The sequence below is a fragment of the Sinocyclocheilus anshuiensis genome, unplaced genomic scaffold (assembly GCF_001515605.1).
Source record: "Sinocyclocheilus anshuiensis isolate Anshui unplaced genomic scaffold, SAMN03320099.WGS_v1.1 scaffold364, whole genome shotgun sequence".
NCBI classification, from domain to species: Eukaryota; Metazoa; Chordata; class Actinopteri; order Cypriniformes; family Cyprinidae; genus Sinocyclocheilus; species Sinocyclocheilus anshuiensis.
Genome location: NW_015555735.1, coordinates 104,335 through 122,098, shown reverse-complemented (window position 1 = coordinate 122,098; position 17,764 = coordinate 104,335). Strand labels below are relative to the sequence as shown.

The 17,764-nt window shown below is 37.0% G+C and overlaps 2 protein-coding genes across 2 annotated transcripts in view; one reads left to right on the top strand and one right to left on the bottom strand.

Annotated features, from left to right (window-relative positions):
• The window catches only part of LOC107673080 (cAMP-dependent protein kinase inhibitor gamma-like), a 24,816-nt gene extending 15,271 nt beyond the window's left edge, over positions 1-9,545 (top strand). The window contains exons 2-3 of the mRNA XM_016466527.1: positions 6,817-6,995; positions 9,032-9,545. Coding sequence (XP_016322013.1) covers positions 6,845-6,995; positions 9,032-9,114 — 234 coding nt within the window. The 5' untranslated portion in view covers positions 6,817-6,844 and the 3' untranslated portion in view covers positions 9,115-9,545. The remainder of the gene's footprint in view (positions 1-6,816; positions 6,996-9,031) is intronic.
• A 1,061-nt stretch (positions 9,546-10,606) lies between these two features.
• Positions 10,607-17,764, bottom strand: part of LOC107673052 (adenosine deaminase-like) — a 13,511-nt gene continuing 6,353 nt past the window's right edge. The window contains exons 5-12 of the mRNA XM_016466488.1: positions 17,407-17,550; positions 17,136-17,251; positions 15,706-15,830; positions 14,926-14,997; positions 14,480-14,581; positions 12,654-12,721; positions 11,705-11,834; positions 10,607-11,613 (exon numbers count right to left, since the gene is read on the bottom strand). Of these exons, the coding sequence (XP_016321974.1) occupies positions 11,491-11,613; positions 11,705-11,834; positions 12,654-12,721; positions 14,480-14,581; positions 14,926-14,997; positions 15,706-15,830; positions 17,136-17,251; positions 17,407-17,550 (880 nt within the window). The 3' untranslated portion in view covers positions 10,607-11,490. The remainder of the gene's footprint in view (positions 11,614-11,704; positions 11,835-12,653; positions 12,722-14,479; positions 14,582-14,925; positions 14,998-15,705; positions 15,831-17,135; positions 17,252-17,406; positions 17,551-17,764) is intronic.

Sequence of the window (17,764 nt, the reverse complement as noted above, 5' to 3'; positions counted from 1 at the left end):
TTTGTAGGGTGCCACAAGTTTGTTAAAATTTCCAAAGGGTGCCGCGACTAAAAAAAGGTTGGGAAACACTGGCCTAGGGAACCAAGAACAAAAAAAACAAAGTGCTCATCTCTTAAAACGGAGACCAAGATATTCATTATAAATTCAGAAACATGGGTTTGGCAACATGTTGAGTAAATGTTTGAGTAAATAATGACAATTTTCATTTTTGACAGAACTATCCCTTTGTCAATAGATCAGTGGTTGACTCTCATTTTGAGTAAAGATCTAGTCAGCTGAATTTCATTCTCATGATGGGGCCTACTATCTCATGATTTGTCCAAATATGGAAATGAGCAATGAGTTTATGTACCCAGTGGGCTGTGCAGACTGTTTAGACACTGGACATATCCAGAAACATCTAGTGAGAGTGGAAGCAAGACTCCTTCCACTGGTTTGCAAATGATGAATACGTCAGAACTCAACTTGGTGTTTTTGGAAGGCTTTCACTCTTGATCCTATGAGGATTGCAGGCTAAGGGTGAGAGCTAGGCTGTTTTCCCTCTGGTATGTGAGATGTTTCTGTTGTGCACACACCTGCGTTGTTTGTCCTCTGACGCTGCCTACAGCTACTGTTGGCTCCCATTTTCTCCTACTTGTAATGCCATCAGCAAATAAAAGATCTGTTTTAGTCAGATGGGCCACATGGGAAATGTATCAAATTACCTGTAGTGAGCCTTAGTTTAATTGTAACTTTTATTGTAATGAAATTTGGGAGAGTAAATGGAAAGTAACAGAACACTGTACATTTGAGCCAAGCAAAGCAACAGCCCCCTGTTGCCTCAGATAAACTCACTAAATATAGAAACTTTTACTTCAGGATTCCCAGGCTGGAGCACTTTATATTGGCCACTGAAAAGCAGAGAAATTAAAAGAGATGGTAAAACATCTAACATGCTAACTATACTATAAAAAAGAAATTACATAAAATAATATATTAAATAATAACAATAAAAAAAACATATACATATGTACACAAGTACAAAAGTTGTGGGTTGTTTCGCACACTCACAGAGGCTGTTTTTTTTTTAATCAAAAATACAGTACAAACAGTAATATTGTGAAATATTATTGCAATCTAAAATACCTGGTTTCCATGTTAAAAATATTTAAAAATGCAATTTATTCATGTGATGCAAAGCTGAATTTTCAGCATCATTACTCCAGTCTTCAGTGTCACATGATCCTTCAGAAATCAATATAATATGCTGATTTGGTGCTCAAGAAACATTTCTTATTATTATACCTGTTGAAAACATTTGTGCTGATTAATATTTTTGTGGAAACCAAGATATGTTTTTTTTTTTTTCAGGATTATGTAATGAATAGAAAGTTTAAAAGAACATTTAATTTAAATAGAAATCATTACAAATGTTTTTACTGTCACATTTGATCAGTTTAATTTGTTCTTGCTAAATTAAAATATTAATTTCTTTCTAACTGACCCCAAACTTTTGTGTGTGTGTGTGTGTATTCCCATGCTTTTGGCCAACACAAATGTGTAAGGGGTGATAAGGCAAACTTCTTGCAATCCACAGTAGCATAGAAATTCAACACTGTGTTGCCAGGCATCAACTTGGGATGTTAAGTGCATTTTGAGCTCTTGTGAAAGTAAGACATTATTATGTCTACTTTTTCAATAGAGCACAGCTTGTGTTTTTTGGGGGAAGAGTCTCTTAAAAGCCTCATGCATTTGTATGACTCTTTCTTCAGTTTGCCCCTTCTCTGGAAAGTTGAGCTCTTTGCAGGCCACTATTCGAAATCTTCATCAGCTGCTGTGACCCAAGCCTGACCTTTGCTGACTTGGGTCACAGCAATAAAAAAAAACTCTTTTCCTGCATTACCTAGGACATGGGAGTACTAGTAATTAGATTCTGCGGAAACGGGTTGATATTTGGAGAACACATCAGCAAAGTTGGATGAAAGTGAAATTGGCTCACACTTCTCAAGGTCCTGGCTGACAATGAGGTTGGGCATATTGGGTAACTGACATGCTGGTGCTGGCAGACGTTATGTGTAATGACTCGGCCTGATAAAACACACAGTGGTCACTGGCCAGTGTTGAATGTGCACAGGAGATATGATATGATATGATAGCAAACAGCCGAGGAAAACACTGCAGATCCTCTTCAGTATGATGCTAAATAATGTAAACCAATGCCATGTGGAGCTTCCTTGAACGTTGCTGAGTGCCTTGGGGGTTTTTGCTAAATTTCAGAATGCATCAGAATACGACTGCATATTTGAAAAACTGGCATTGCAATATTTGATTAGATGTTCATGACTTTCTTTCTTCAGTCAAAAAGAAATTAAGTTTCTGAGGAAAAAATTCCAGGATTTTTCTCCATATAGTGGACTTCAACAGAGACCAATAGGTCGAAGGTCCAAATTGCAGTTTCAATGCAGCTTCAAAGGGCTCTACACGATCCCATCTGAGGAATAAGGGTCTTATCTAGTGAAACGATCATTTAAAAAAAAAAATTAAAATTAAAATGTATATACTTTAACCACAAATGCTCGTCTTGCACTACAGTTTATATTTACATTTATTAATTTAGCAGACACTTTTATCCAAAGCGACTTACAAAAAAAATAAAAATTGATATACTTTTTAACCACAAATGCTCATCTTACTCTAGCTCTGCGATGCGCGTCCATGACTTCATGCATCGTTGGAAAGGTCATGCGTGACTTAGGCAGAAGTACCAACCCAGTGTTTACAAAGTGAACTTGCAGAGACTAAATCAAACGCCCTTTACAAAAAAAAAGGTAAAACAACAATGTCGGACGATTTTGAAGTTGGAGGAGAAAGTCAGATGGAGTTCAGTACTACTTGCCTACATCACGTGTGACCTTTCCATGTGACTACGTAATGCGTGAAGTCATAGACGCGCATCGCAGAGCTAGTGCAAGATGAGCATTTGTGGTTAAAAAGTATATGATTTTTTTTTTATTTATTTAATTTTTTTTAGAAAATGACAGATACCTTATTCCTTGGCTGGGGTCGTGTACAGCCCTTTGAAGCTGCATTGAAACTGCAATTTGAACCTTCAGTCCACTATATGGAGAAAAATCCTGGAATGTTTTCCTCAAAAACCTTAATTTCTTTTCGACTGAAGAAAGACATGAACATCTTGGATGACATGGGCGTGAGAAAATTATCATGACATTTTTTTATTCTGGAAGTGAACTAATCCTGGTTTTAATTACAAAAATATAGTAAATTTCTGTGAATACGATTAAACTGCACAAAGAAAAACAAAGATTAACTTGCATTGCAAAGTGTTTTATCATCATCAACTAGCAGGGGCTTATTGAACCAGCCAAACTTTGACCCCTGATTCACAAAAGTGATGTTTTAAAGTGAACTTCTGTCGCAACACATTCCGACATAGGCATCCATAGCTCTTGAAGATTGCTTGCAGAAATCTCTGCCCACATTTTGGTAGATAATCAGTACTTTTCAAGTCAAATGTCCCTCCCACTTTCCAGATTGTTCTTACACCCCTGATTTGCTCAGCACTACCGGAGCGTTTCAAAATAATAGAAAGGGAGAGAGAACTATAAAAAGAAAGAGAAAAAAGAGGAGGGTTAGAAAGAGAAACGAGAAAGGGATGGAGAGCGGTGATTCAAGGGGAAGGAGTGATGCAGAAAGGAGGGATGAGCAGTGAAGACCAGCACTATGATTTATACCCTGTAATTTTCTCCCTCACTACCTCCCCCTCGGCAAATTGCAGTTTCAATGCAGCTTCAAAGGGCTCTACACGATCCCATCTGAGGAATAAGGGTCTTATCTAGTGAAACGATCATTTAAAAAAAAAAATTAAAATTAAAATGTATATACTTTAACCACAAATGCTCGTCTTGCACTACAGTTTATATTTACATTTATTAATTTAGCAGACACTTTTATCCAAAGCGACTTACAAAAAAAATAAAAATTGATATACTTTTTAACCACAAATGCTCATCTTACTCTAGCTCTGCGATGCGCGTCCATGACTTCATGCATCGTTGGAAAGGTCATGCGTGACTTAGGCAGAAGTACCAACCCAGTGTTTACAAAGTGAACTTGCAGAGACTAAATCAAACGCCCTTTACAAAAAAAAAGGTAAAACAACAATGTCGGACGATTTTGAAGTTGGAGGAGAAAGTCAGATGGAGTTCAGTACTACTTGCCTACATCACGTGTGACCTTTCCATGTGACTACGTAATGCGTGAAGTCATAGACGCGCATCGCAGAGCTAGTGCAAGATGAGCATTTGTGGTTAAAAAGTATATGATTTTTTTTTTATTTATTTAATTTTTTTTAGAAAATGACAGATACCTTATTCCTTGGCTGGGGTCGTGTACAGCCCTTTGAAGCTGCATTGAAACTGCAATTTGAACCTTCAGTCCACTATATGGAGAAAAATCCTGGAATGTTTTCCTCAAAAACCTTAATTTCTTTTCGACTGAAGAAAGACATGAACATCTTGGATGACATGGGCGTGAGAAAATTATCATGACATTTTTTTATTCTGGAAGTGAACTAATCCTGGTTTTAATTACAAAAATATAGTAAATTTCTGTGAATACGATTAAACTGCACAAAGAAAAACAAAGATTAACTTGCATTGCAAAGTGTTTTATCATCATCAACTAGCAGGGGCTTATTGAACCAGCCAAACTTTGACCCCTGATTCACAAAAGTGATGTTTTAAAGTGAACTTCTGTCGCAACACATTCCGACATAGGCATCCATAGCTCTTGAAGATTGCTTGCAGAAATCTCTGCCCACATTTTGGTAGATAATCAGTACTTTTCAAGTCAAATGTCCCTCCCACTTTCCAGATTGTTCTTACACCCCTGATTTGCTCAGCACTACCGGAGCGTTTCAAAATAATAGAAAGGGAGAGAGAACTATAAAAAGAAAGAGAAAAAAGAGGAGGGTTAGAAAGAGAAACGAGAAAGGGATGGAGAGCGGTGATTCAAGGGGAAGGAGTGATGCAGAAAGGAGGGATGAGCAGTGAAGACCAGCACTATGATTTATACCCTGTAATTTTCTCCCTCACTACCTCCCCCTCGGCTTCCAACACAGCATCACATTTACTTGTGTTTGCTGTCTTTCTCTTGCCCTCTCGCATTCCTCTGGAATATCCCTTCTTCATCTCTTCAGACAGGCCAGCTGAACAGATTCAAAGTGGCATTTAAGAGTAACAACTCGCATAAAACCAACATTTGTATTTGCAGCCCAATGTGATGCATCTCTTAGCGAAACAGGATATGCGATAACAGGAACTTGATTTTATCCATCATGAAACGATTGAATTGATGGGTGATATCAAACGAAAAAGGAAAGACATTTCAGAGATAGAATGAATTGATACTTTTTTTTTATGGAAGACTTTGAGTAGTATGTACACTCTTAAAAATAAAGGTGCTTCACGATGCCATAGAAGAACCTTTCTTGTCTAAATGGTTCCATAAAGAACCTTTAACATCTTTTACCTAGTAACTTTCTGTTTCACAAAAGGTTCTTTGTGGCGAAAGAAGGTTCTTCAGATTATAAACCGGTAAGAAAGAGATGTTTTTTTTAAAAGAACCTTTGACTGAATGGTTCGTGGAACCAAAAATGGTTCTTCTATAGCATCGCTGTGAAGAACCTTTTAAACACCTTTATTTTTAAGAGTGTACTAAAAATAGAACTAATAACTATGTTTTAAAATATTGCAACATTGCTTTATTTATTTTTATTTGATTATTTTTTGCAAAAACGTGACTTTTGCATTACTTTTTCCACTAGTCTTGGCTTTAGACATTTATAAATCTTTATTTTTAATATTTTGTATTTAATATTATATTTAATATAATACAATTATTATTTTTTTTATAATAATTGTATTCTACAAAAATACCATGCAGCACAACTCAATGATTTCAACACTGATGATATTAAGAAATGTTTCTTGACCACCAAATAAAAATAAAAAATTAAAAAATGAAGCATCATGTGACACTGAAGACTGGCGTAATGTCTGCTAAAAAGTTCAGCTTTGCATCACAGGAATAAATTACATTTTAAAACGTATTCAAATAGAAACTGGTTATCTTAAATTATAGTTATACTTTAAAATATTTATTGAAAAAGTCATTAGGATATTATGGTGTAAGGAGTAATATGACCGTGTTACTTTTGAGACGTTATCACCAGCACTGGTTAAAGTAAATGGGGTTTGCATGTTGACTTGGGGGACACTTAGCTGATGTGTTTTGGATACTTTCTCTGGGAGGTTTCCTCTCTCAGCATAATGCCCACCCATGACTCTCCTTCCTGAAAGCAGTTTGATGAGCTCCAAAAAGTGTCTAATCGATCGCTTTGGGTTTTTATCTCTTGTTTGCGTGCCAATAAGGCTCCATTTGCAAGCTTGCACTGATACTCATAAGAAACCCTGAGTGTAAACAAGCATGAAAAGAATGACGAATGCATCCAGGGTTGGATGAATGCTTTTGGCTCTCTTATATAATTAGGCCATGAAATGAGTTCAGCGGCTGAATCTATTAACTTTAGCGTTGAAATAGAGCCCCTGAAGTAATAATTACTCCAATTCATCAGACGGCGTGTTCTGTCATGGGCATTACTGAACTGAGAGATTCACAGGTTTTCTGTGTGTTAGGATTGTCCTTTTCAGAGCTCATTATATAGAGTTACTCAAAAGAGATTTTAGTCAAACTGTTGGCTTGCTTTCTTACCAGACAGTAAATGTTCTATCTTTTGTCGTCTTTTGTTTCTTTCAGGTGTAATGAGAGGGCAGTTTGTGAGCAGATGATGGACGTTGAGGCGTCATATTCAGATTTCATAAACTGTGATCGTACAGGTCGTAGGAACGCAGTGCCAGACATTAAGGGAGAGGGAGTAGCAGTGGAGACCGGTGAACTAACCAAAGACATGGCTCAGATGGACCTGAAAGCTGCAGGTACGTCACACAGCTTCACTACTTCTTGCAAGGGAGCAGCTGTATTGATATTCCTCCAACATTCTCTTCTCCTCCTCATTCAGAGTTCTGCTCCTCCTCTTCTACCTCTCCTTCTTCTTCTTTTTGTTGTCCTTCTCTTCCTGTCTTCTTTATCTTCTTCTGCTTCTTATCTGTCTCCTCCTTTTTCTTCTTCTCCTTTTGTCTCCTCCTCCTCCTCTTATTCTCATCCTTCTGCTCTGTCTCCTCATCCTTATTCACCCCCCTCCTTTATATTATTATTATTTTCTCCTCTTCTTCTTCTTCTTCTTCTTCTTCTCCTTCTCCTCCTCCTCCTCCTCCTCCTCCTCCTCCTCTCCCTAAACCTCCTTCCTTTACTACTTCTTCTTTTTCTTCTCCTCCTTTCTCTAAACCTTCTTCTACTTCTACTTCTCCTTCTCCTCCTCTCCCTAAACCCCCTTCCCTTTCTTCTTCTTCTCTTCCTCTTCCTAATCCTCTTTCTCTTACTACTTCTCCTCCTCTTACTAAACCTCATTCTCTTACTTCTCCTCCTCCTCCTCTTCCTCCTCCTTCTCCTCCTCTCCCTAAACCCCCTTCCCTTTCTTCTTCTTCTTCTTCTTCTTCTCTTCCTCTTCCTAATCCTCCTTCTCTTACTACTTCTCCTCCTCTTATTAAAGCTCCTTCTCTTTATTCCTCTTTTTCATTTTCTGTTTTTCTCCCCTCTTCCTAAAACTCCTTCTCTTACTATACTTCTTATTCTTCTACTTCTCCTTCTTCTTCGTCTTGTCATCCTCCTCCTAATTTTTCTCCTCATCCTCCTTTTCCACCTTTTTTCTTTTTCTCCTTCTCCTTCTTTTAAACCTTCTCCTCCTCCTCTTTTTCCTCCACCTTCAACAACCCCTAAACTACCACTGTCTCCTTCTCTCCTCCGCCTCCCCCTACACTTCCTTCTCCTCCTCCTACATCTTATTCAACATTGTCATCTTTTTCTTCTCCTCCTCTTCCTCCCTTCCTTCTCCCTTCTCCTTCTCCTCCACCTTCAACTACTTCTGCTTATCCTCCTCCTTTTTGTTCTTCTTGTCTATTAATGTGCTTTTGTGTGTGTGTGGTTTTGCACTAATGTTATATGTCAAAGAATGTAAGAATAAAACTTTGCTTTGTTAGAATGTTCCTAATAACAGAAATGATATCATCTGTTTTGCATTTATTTGCACAAAGAGTTGCGATTAGTCCTTTATATTTTATCTATTAGATCATCTATACTTTTTTACATTGAAATATGTCATGTAAACACGAAAAATGTAACACTATAAGTGAACTGTAATATAAAGTGGCTATATAACGCTATATGAAAGCTAACCTTTAAAACTTTGCAAAAACACTCTGCACTGGTATTTCCTTCAGTACGTTTTTCGGTATTCTGACGGCAGTAATTTACTTTAGTAATTCTGCACAACTATCTGCTCTTTCATCGCATGAACAGCACTAATGTCTCCTGACTGCCAGTGGTCTATCAGGTCATATTTGTTATGCAACACTGCATCAGTTTGGCCCCTGTAATGACTTGCTTTGTGAATACGGTAAGACTGTGATACATGAACGCATTACAAGTGTCGTTCACAAAAGAGGACGAGAACCAAAGGCTTTCACTTGCCTTTCTTTCACAACGTCCCTCACTTTATCCTGGATACAGCTCTACAAGGTCACAGTGTCCAGATTGAACATGAATAGGTTTGGTGAGTTTGAATGGAGTCTGTCACCAATGACAAAGATTTATTATCTGCCCTCTCAACGATAACTGCTTCCTTGACCGTTTCCTATTCGTATGACAAATTTCAACTCTTTCCTACTGGAATAAGAGCAGCATCTGTTTCTATTTGACCCAGTTTCCTTAGTTCACATTCTTGGCACCATTTTATCTCTGAAATAACCTGAGACTTTCCCATGACCACGAGGTCCCTGTTAAGAATGTTTAGCTGGAGAATATACTGGGCATGCAATGTTGTAGCAAAAAGGTTTGTCATATCTGTGTCTTGTAGAGGGAGATGCTTCTGGATCTCCAGCCCCTGAAGCAGAGGCATCCAGGAGCCAGGATAAACAGGGGACAGAGGGACCGTCATAATGACCCGGAGGAGAGAGGAAAGCTGGGGGAGTTCTTTCCTTTTCTCATCAAAATTCTCCTCATCTTTGCTCATCAGGCAGCAGTGAAGAGCTCCTCTCATAGACTGCCATTAAGGTGGACGTCCACCCATTGCATGCTGTTGAGTGCCTAAGAGACAGATGAAGAAGACACTGCCTTTGCAAACACCACTAAATGGGACGAATCTGTCGCGGACTGTATTCATTCACAGCGCTGAGTGAGGGAAGTTTGTTTTTTCTAACAGCGGTCGAACAGAAGCACAGGCGTTTTGATATTTTTCCATCCTAAACTTAAACTAAACAGTTCAATCTCGTGTTGAGTTACTGTTAAAACAAATACTCAGAGCTACTCTAAACTATAAAGTACCAAATATAGCCTTTTTGTTACAGCCTACGACATGGATGGCTCAGTTTTTTTTTTTTTAAACAATGACCACTACAGTTGAAGGTGGTCTGACTATAGAACAGAATTCCCAAATATTGCCTGAGGTCAGAAGAGGTTTGTTTCTATACTTCATTATATACTGTAACATAATTAACAATATTTATGTAGTATCCGAGTTACTGCTTTCTGCTCCTGGCACTGTTTTGTGGTTTTTGTCAGACTCTCAGAAACACTCGTTGAAACACATTGCATTTATATTGTGACCTATAAATGTAAGTACCTCAAAATAAACAGGAATGACATTCAGTGTCTTTATTTATTGATTTTTTTTTAAAGTTGGGTTTGGATGTATTTGAAGGAAAAGTGTAATTTATGAAAATGATTATACAAGTAAGGGATAGTGTACAATCATTATGTCATTATACTCACCAAATATGTGGACATTAAATTTAAATGGTTGAATAGTTGAAATTACACTTTAACATGTGTAATCTTATGTTTCCACTAAGAAAAATATTCCGTTAAGGGCCCGTTTACACAGTTGACTATTGCTCCATTGTTTTTCTGTGTAAACATGCACTTAGTAGATGGGTGTGTAAAAACGTTTTAAGAACGTAATTTAATTCTTGAGATGATGCAAAGGAGAACGGAACGGTCGAAGAGGTCTAGCGCATGCCAACAATTGAAAAACTGAAAAGCAGCGGAGGGGAATGCGATCTATGTGAACTCAAAATGTACAAAACAGGTGGCTTAGTAAAAAGACGAACACTACATCAATTACAATAACATTTTTGATAAAGTCCTCATATATATATATATATATATATATATACTTTTTTTACTACAATTAATAATTGAGACGCAAGATGGCGCCAGTTGCGTTTGTATGAAACGAGAGACTAATTTCAGACATTAATGGCACTATTTTCAGTTAGGCTACGCGAATCAGCGGACTGATATAAACCGTGAACAAGAGCGAATTCGTCGTACACATCAGGCCACAGAGTGCCACGATTGACCAATTAAGACGCTGGAATTAAAACATTAAAAACAATTTTTTTTGTCATAAACAGGACAAGAATCACAACCATTCAGATGCAAAAGAATTTGTATTGATAGTTTACACAGTGACAAGCTCTCAGTCCCTTCCTTCCCACATCATTTATAGTCCGTATATTTTCCTATGCAGTTCAAACTATACAACACAAACTGTAAAACCTGATACAATTAATTTTCGCTAGGCTGATTAAGCCCAAACCTGAGTTATATAAACCGTCTTTTGGTAAATGCCCTCTGGTGTTAGAAAAGAACGACCAAATGTAAAGGGGTTTTGCAAGCATTTCATCGTCAAACATCTAATAATAACTTTAATATTAATAATCAACGCTTACCCAAAGGTTTGTATACAATATACATTAGATGAGCACCAGACATAAGATCATATTCTGGTTTAATGTTTTGGATTTATACATTATTGCCATTGTACATTTTTTGAATAAAGCTGAGGTACTATTTAATTTCATTCTCACAGTACCTGTCACATGTTATACAGATTAACATGCTTCATATAAAGATTTTTTTCTTTATTACATTATGGTCATATTCTGTGCATATATTGAGAAGAGCATAAAGTATAGTGACTTAGACTTGAGTAAATATGAAATAAGACGAATATTTCATGTTAAGGCTACAGATATTACAATACTTGTAAAAATGTTTATGTAGATGAAAGGCAACAGCATTTGGTCAAAACCAGTATGCTGTAACGGTGGTTAAATGACATATGTAACATTTATTTTAACAAACAGCATGTTAACTTCTAAAGTTGAAAGTTTTTATGTGTGGTCTTTATTGTTTTTGTGTAAAACTTTCGCTGAGAAATGTGTGTACGAGTTCTCCAGTTTCAAGGAATCAGGATCCACAATCATGTGAGAAGGCAAATGTCCTGAAAGGCTCTGCTCGCTGCAAACTTGTTTATAACAGTACTGAGCTCAAAAGCCTGTTTTTTTTCAGCATGTCGTAGGCCTCATAGAGTTGTTCAAGAAGCTCCTCTTTCTCCTTCGCAGGAAGAAAGCAGGACTTAGCTGCATTTATATTCTGTGAAAACAGAAGCAGACAGGATAATTCAAGTCACTTTAGCCATGACCAGAGTCCATTAGAGAGCCTGTTTTGGCAAATTGTGTCTCACCAGTCTCTTGAACTCCTCTTCAGTGAAATCCATGTATTTCTGCACCACCTGGTAGTCTGAGTTCAAGGTGGAGTTGAATATGGTAGGGTCATCTGTATTTAAGGAGTAGTTAGCCTTGTCCTTCTTGAATCTGAAACACACAAGACTTTTCAAACTTGAACTAGTTAACTCTGGATCATTTTAAACCCCGGGTAAACAGAATCCTGGGTTAAACTGATTCACACTCCCTTTGATTTTGGCCACCTTTGCCACCTATACTGCCAAAATGGCAAGACCCGGCACTAATCCCGCTTCTAAATTACAAATGTGGGGAACGCCACTCTCTTGTGTACACGCATACGACAATTAGCAGAAGCAAAAGATTACGGTTTATAAAGTTTTAAATATGGATATTTTTCTTACAAAAATGCATCGATTCACTTCAGGAGGCATTTATTAACCCCCCAGAGCTGTGTGGAGCACTTTTTATGATGAATGGATGCACTTTATTGGACTTCTATTGGCCGTTCACTGCCATTATGAAGCTTGGAGGAGCCAGGATATGTTTTAATATAACTCCGGTTGTGTTCATATACACCTAGGATGGCTTAAGGGTGAGAATCAAATCAAGGGGTAATTTTAATTTTTGGGTGAACTATCCCTTTAAGTGCAGTATGAAAAGCCCAAGGTAAATTGTCCATTTTAATTCTATAATGCCGTATTTCTAAGTGAAACATGATAGGCATTGAGGAAGAATGCACAGTAGTACTTTATTTTATCCTTCACAAATGAATTAGATGGTGAAAAGCAACAGAAGTCAGATTGAATGGAAGTTTGCCATTTGTTTGTTAACATTATTATCTAATAGCCTAACTGATGTTAATGGAAAAGTGGAATAACAGACACCATTAAATTGTAAGTAATTCACAGTAAGACCTGGAACATGCATTAAAAATAAAGCTATTCTCACGTGACGAGAGGATGTTTAGTGAAGTCTGGGTCAGAGGCTCCTGTCAGTCTGCTGGAGACAGGACACATCTAGAGAAAGACAACACACAGTGACACTAAACATAGTGTAGATTAATAACCTCCTTTAAACATCTCATAAATATTCTGGTAGCGAAAATATAAATATTAGTAAACAGAGACTGTCCAGTGACACATTTATAAACACAGATGTTTAAAACTGTCCACCAGAGGGCAGCATGGGATTATGTTTCAGGAAATCTTCCACTCGGTGTTTCTCAGTCCTGTTTCTGTCTCATCAAAACAAATTATATGTCTCATTAATCTGACACACCCAGTTCAGGGGCCCGTTCTTCGTACGTCGCTTATTACATCCGAGATGAAATGTCACATCCAAGATGATATCATCGCACTAATCAGAATCTGGCTAATTCGGTTCTTCGAACGCAGCTGTTGTTGATGATTAGTACGGCTGGATTGAGTTATCTGAGATAATTGCGCATTCATGTGTTGGTTTAAAAGGGGCTATGTATCGATACTCGAAACCACGATCAGCAATGCAGCGATTGGCTGGCGGCAAGACAGCAACGTAATGACATCGTATAATTAAAAAAGACACCTGACGAAAAACTTGACAAATTTTTGGACTTTTATAAGGAAACAGCCAAGCGAACAAAACTACATAAATGTTATAATAGATAAATGAAATGTGCACTGTTTTTATTTTCTTTATTTTTTTGAACATGATTCCCAATTATTTATATTCACGATTTCTAATATTTGTACAGGCTTTACATTTTTATTTCAATGTAGTTATTAGCAATTCATTTAATGTTATATTTGAACAGATTTGTTACATGACAGCATTAATTAAAGTTTCTTAAGGGTCAAGATCATGTTATCTGCATCTCCTGCACTCCATCAAGCCACTCAGCTGTCATCACTCAAATTAATGCACGACTCTACATTATCTGTATAGCATGTGTGTAAGACTCGAATACAATTATGAAGTAATAATTTTATGACGAATAAATCTTTCAGTGAGTAAAACTGGCTGTGTCTATAGTATTAAAGCCTACACAACATTATTATATTATCTTTAAATTCATTTTTAAATGATTATTATTTAAAATTATTGTCCCTGGATCAGTAGGGTACACTTGTAATAAAGTAGCGGTGGTAGAGGACAGATTTTAAGTATCAATTCTGCTTAAAAAGATGCAATCTAATCCTGTTTACATGAAATAAGCCTGCTCTCCAGCAGGTTTAAGTTGACAGACCTGCTGCTATGACAGCAACGGATGAGCTTCAAAGTACCAAACAATCAAAGATCATGCCAAATTGTCAACAATCAAATCCAGCTAACTGAGTTAGCGACGTACGAAGAACGGGCCCCACGTCATGGAGCACACAGCTAATGAAACCATGAGCTGTTACATAAGAAAGATATCAGCGAAGTAAGTGCTTTCATGAATGCAATAAGGTCTGGTTATCTGTGACAAATTTTTTTTGAAAGATAATGTATGTAAAAACAAAACTTAGTTAAAAGTAATTAAAAACGCCTCAGATAAGTGAAATTAGTTCTGATAAAAGCTTTATCATCATTGTTTTCAGATGCTACTTTGTTATTGACCCTAATATTGGGTCGTTACTGTATGTGAGCACTTTGACCAAGAACAAGGTCTTGTGCAACATGCAGATATACATGATGAATTGTAAAGTCATCGACGATAATGGCATTTTTATCTGACTAATAATGATGTAAATGTATGTGGGTGTGTATCTCAATGTGATTTCTGTGACTGTCAGGAAGCTGCCATCCTGTCTTACCTCAAAATGCATGTTTTGTTGTAGCAGTCGTTTATATAGAGTTTGATCTTCAAGCGTGTGGTATCCATGTCCAATGCGTTCTGCTTTCAGAACTTCCACAGCCTGCAAAGGGAGGGAACATTATGAAAAGAGTTGGCACATAGTTTTAGATCCGAGGGTGTTTTCTTGTGGAGTGACATTTAGAAAAATGAGCTGAGGGTTTGTGTTGTTTTCTAAAATATCTGCCTTTTATGATTTAGTACTTGGGAAGGAAATGTACTTCACAGACAGAATTTCCTCACAGAATAACTAGCTAAAAACAGACTCAGCAGTGTTACACAATTTTCCATCTGTACAACAGAAATCAGATAGTGAATCGCTATGTTTTCGTGAGAAGCACACGAGTGGTTCTTGTGTTCTTGCTGAATACATGATAATAAATGCTGAGCAAAAGAGGAAACTCGTACCTCCTTCACCACATTGGCAGAGCCCACTTCTCCTGCATGCACTGTTCTGTGCACCTCACTTCTGACGGCTTCCTGTCAAAAACAAAACCGTGAACCCACAGCTAGAACACTGCCAGCAACATCTGCTTTCCTGCAGATGGGAAAAAAAGCACCAAGCAGTATCCAAACACAGTATCTGTAGCATGTACTGTATTATGCTTGCTTCATTAAACAAAAGATATTGCTTTCAAACACTGTGTTTGTAAGATTCAGTTAAGATCACGGGATAATAAGGAACTTGTTTTGTTTCCGGAACATCTCAGCTGCGGCTCTTAGCATGTGAATGGTATAAACAGATGTCTCTGTGTCTGTGTTTTTTAAATTATGGATTGTACAAGAGTTTCCAAGTCAACAAAGTACAGTTAAATCTCTTAAAGTTTTAAATACATCAACTAATCAAACGGTTTTACTGTGATGTTAGACTTGTACATGTAAAGCACTTCAAATAGACAAAAAAGTGATTAATTTTTGCTAGGTAGTTCACTATCAGGGAAGCCAGGGGAAAAAGACCTTGACAAAACATTACGTTGATAAGACATACGATTATCATGTATGTTCTGTCAAATTCTGCAAAACTTGTTTCGTAACAGGTCTAATAAAAATGAGTTTAATCTAGATGGTCCACAGAGAAAAATGCAGCCAGAGACGTTTTTCTGGTTTCTCATGCTGAAAACATTTCGCAAACACAGCTCATATAGACTGTGTGTGTGTGTGTGTGTGTGTGTGTGTGTGTCTTCTTACCTCAAATGCTCTCTTGTGTCCTGGGTATGACTCACAGTTCATGGATTCATCTCCTGCTAGGTCTATTGCCACAACTCCATCTTTGCGATACTTCTTACACAGCTCGACCACGTCCATAGACCAATCTACAGCAACAATAAGCATTAGATTGTAAAAGTCAATGATGTGGGTGTATTATCATTTCCTCATATGATATATGCTGCATATATAACCCAATAATTGCATGATATGGACAATTCAATAATTCTGTAATATGATTTAGAATATTCTAAATTTATAGTATTATCAATCTATAGTTTTATCTATAGTTAGTGTCTATATTTGAATAAAACATATATATATATATACATATACACACACACATAAAAAGATGCAATTTGGATTGGAATAAATATTGGCCTAACTGACAGCAAAATAATATAATACCTGTATACATATAATATTGGCCACCAATATAATGCGCACCACTCATAGAAGTGTATCAAGTGTAACTGTACACTGTACAAAAATCATTGATATGTTCAAAAATATTATATATGTTATGTGGCATTGTTTTGCTTTTTTCAAAATGAAAGAATTTAAACTTTCCGAATGGATGACTTTTAACTCTTCACTGTTCAAATGTTTGGGGTCAGTAAGATTGTCTATTTATTCTTTTTTTTTTTTTAAATAAATAGGTAATTTTCTCTTTCAGCAAGGATATATTAAATTGATCAAAATGACAGTAAAAAATGGTTACAAAATTTCAAATAAATGCTGTTATTTTGAACTTTCCATTCATAAAATTCTGAAAACATGTATCACTTTTTCCACAGTAATATTAAGTAATACTATAAACTGTTTTCAACATTAATAATAATATTAATAATAACTGTTTCTTGAGCAACAAATCACTCATGTGACACTGAAGACTGGAGTAATGACTGCTAAAAATCAGCTTTGCCATCACTGGAATATATTACATTTTTTAATACATTCAAATATAAAACGGTTATTTTAAATTGAAATAATATTTCACAGTATTAGTGTTTTTACTGTATTTTGATCAAATAAAAGTGAGCAACAGATACTTAAAAAAAAAAAAAAACTTTTGACCAGCAGTGTACGTGACAGATCTCTTCAGTTTCAAAGGTTACATGAATAGTGTCTCTATTTACAAAACACATTACACATGAATCACCAAGACTTCCAAATTCACAACAGCATTTCCAAACAGTCCATCTTGACTGAATTTAAGATGGAAACAAAAAATTCTGAGCCAATCTGCAGGAGGTTCGGCCAGTGTCATGATGATTAAACACCATTTGGACATAAGCATACAGTGGCTGTGGATGAATGGGTTTTTAATGAAGGATGACAGTGAGGCGTTGCCTCTCAAACACACAGCACACTGGGTGGGGGTGGGTGGAGCAGAGGTGAGAGTGTATTACTTGGCTGGTGACGCAAGCAGCACAGAATGGACCTGACTTTGGTTTTGAAGGCCTTCTCTCCCTCTTTGAACCCCTGGTTTACCAGGTCCACCACGTCATCGGGAGTGATGTCTCCTCTGGGAGGAAGAGGGGAAGACAGGCAAGAACAAAAACAAGAACAGGGTTATTGTGCAAGAGAAAATGTAAACCAGCATGATTGTTGTAACATAAGAACAATAAACAATACATGCCATAAAACAGCTTTTGATTAGAGCAAATATGGTACACATACGGTTTTTGGTCCCAAGGAAGAGGATCCACTCCCTTGTTGGCCAGCAGATGAGGGCTGTATCTGGCTTCAACATAGAGCACTCCCTCTTCAGCCTTTGTCTCTACAAACTCGTAAGCTATTCTCTTGATGGCCTCTCTGTCCCCTCTGCAGATGGAACATGAAACAGATAAGATACCATGACAACCCCACCCCCTACCCCAATAGCCCCTTGCCACCTTCAAGACCTACAGAGTCTTTAAGAAACATACACACACACATACATATATATATACATGCATGCATATGAATATGTGTGTATACATATATATATATATATATATATATATATATACACACACACACACACACACCAAGAATC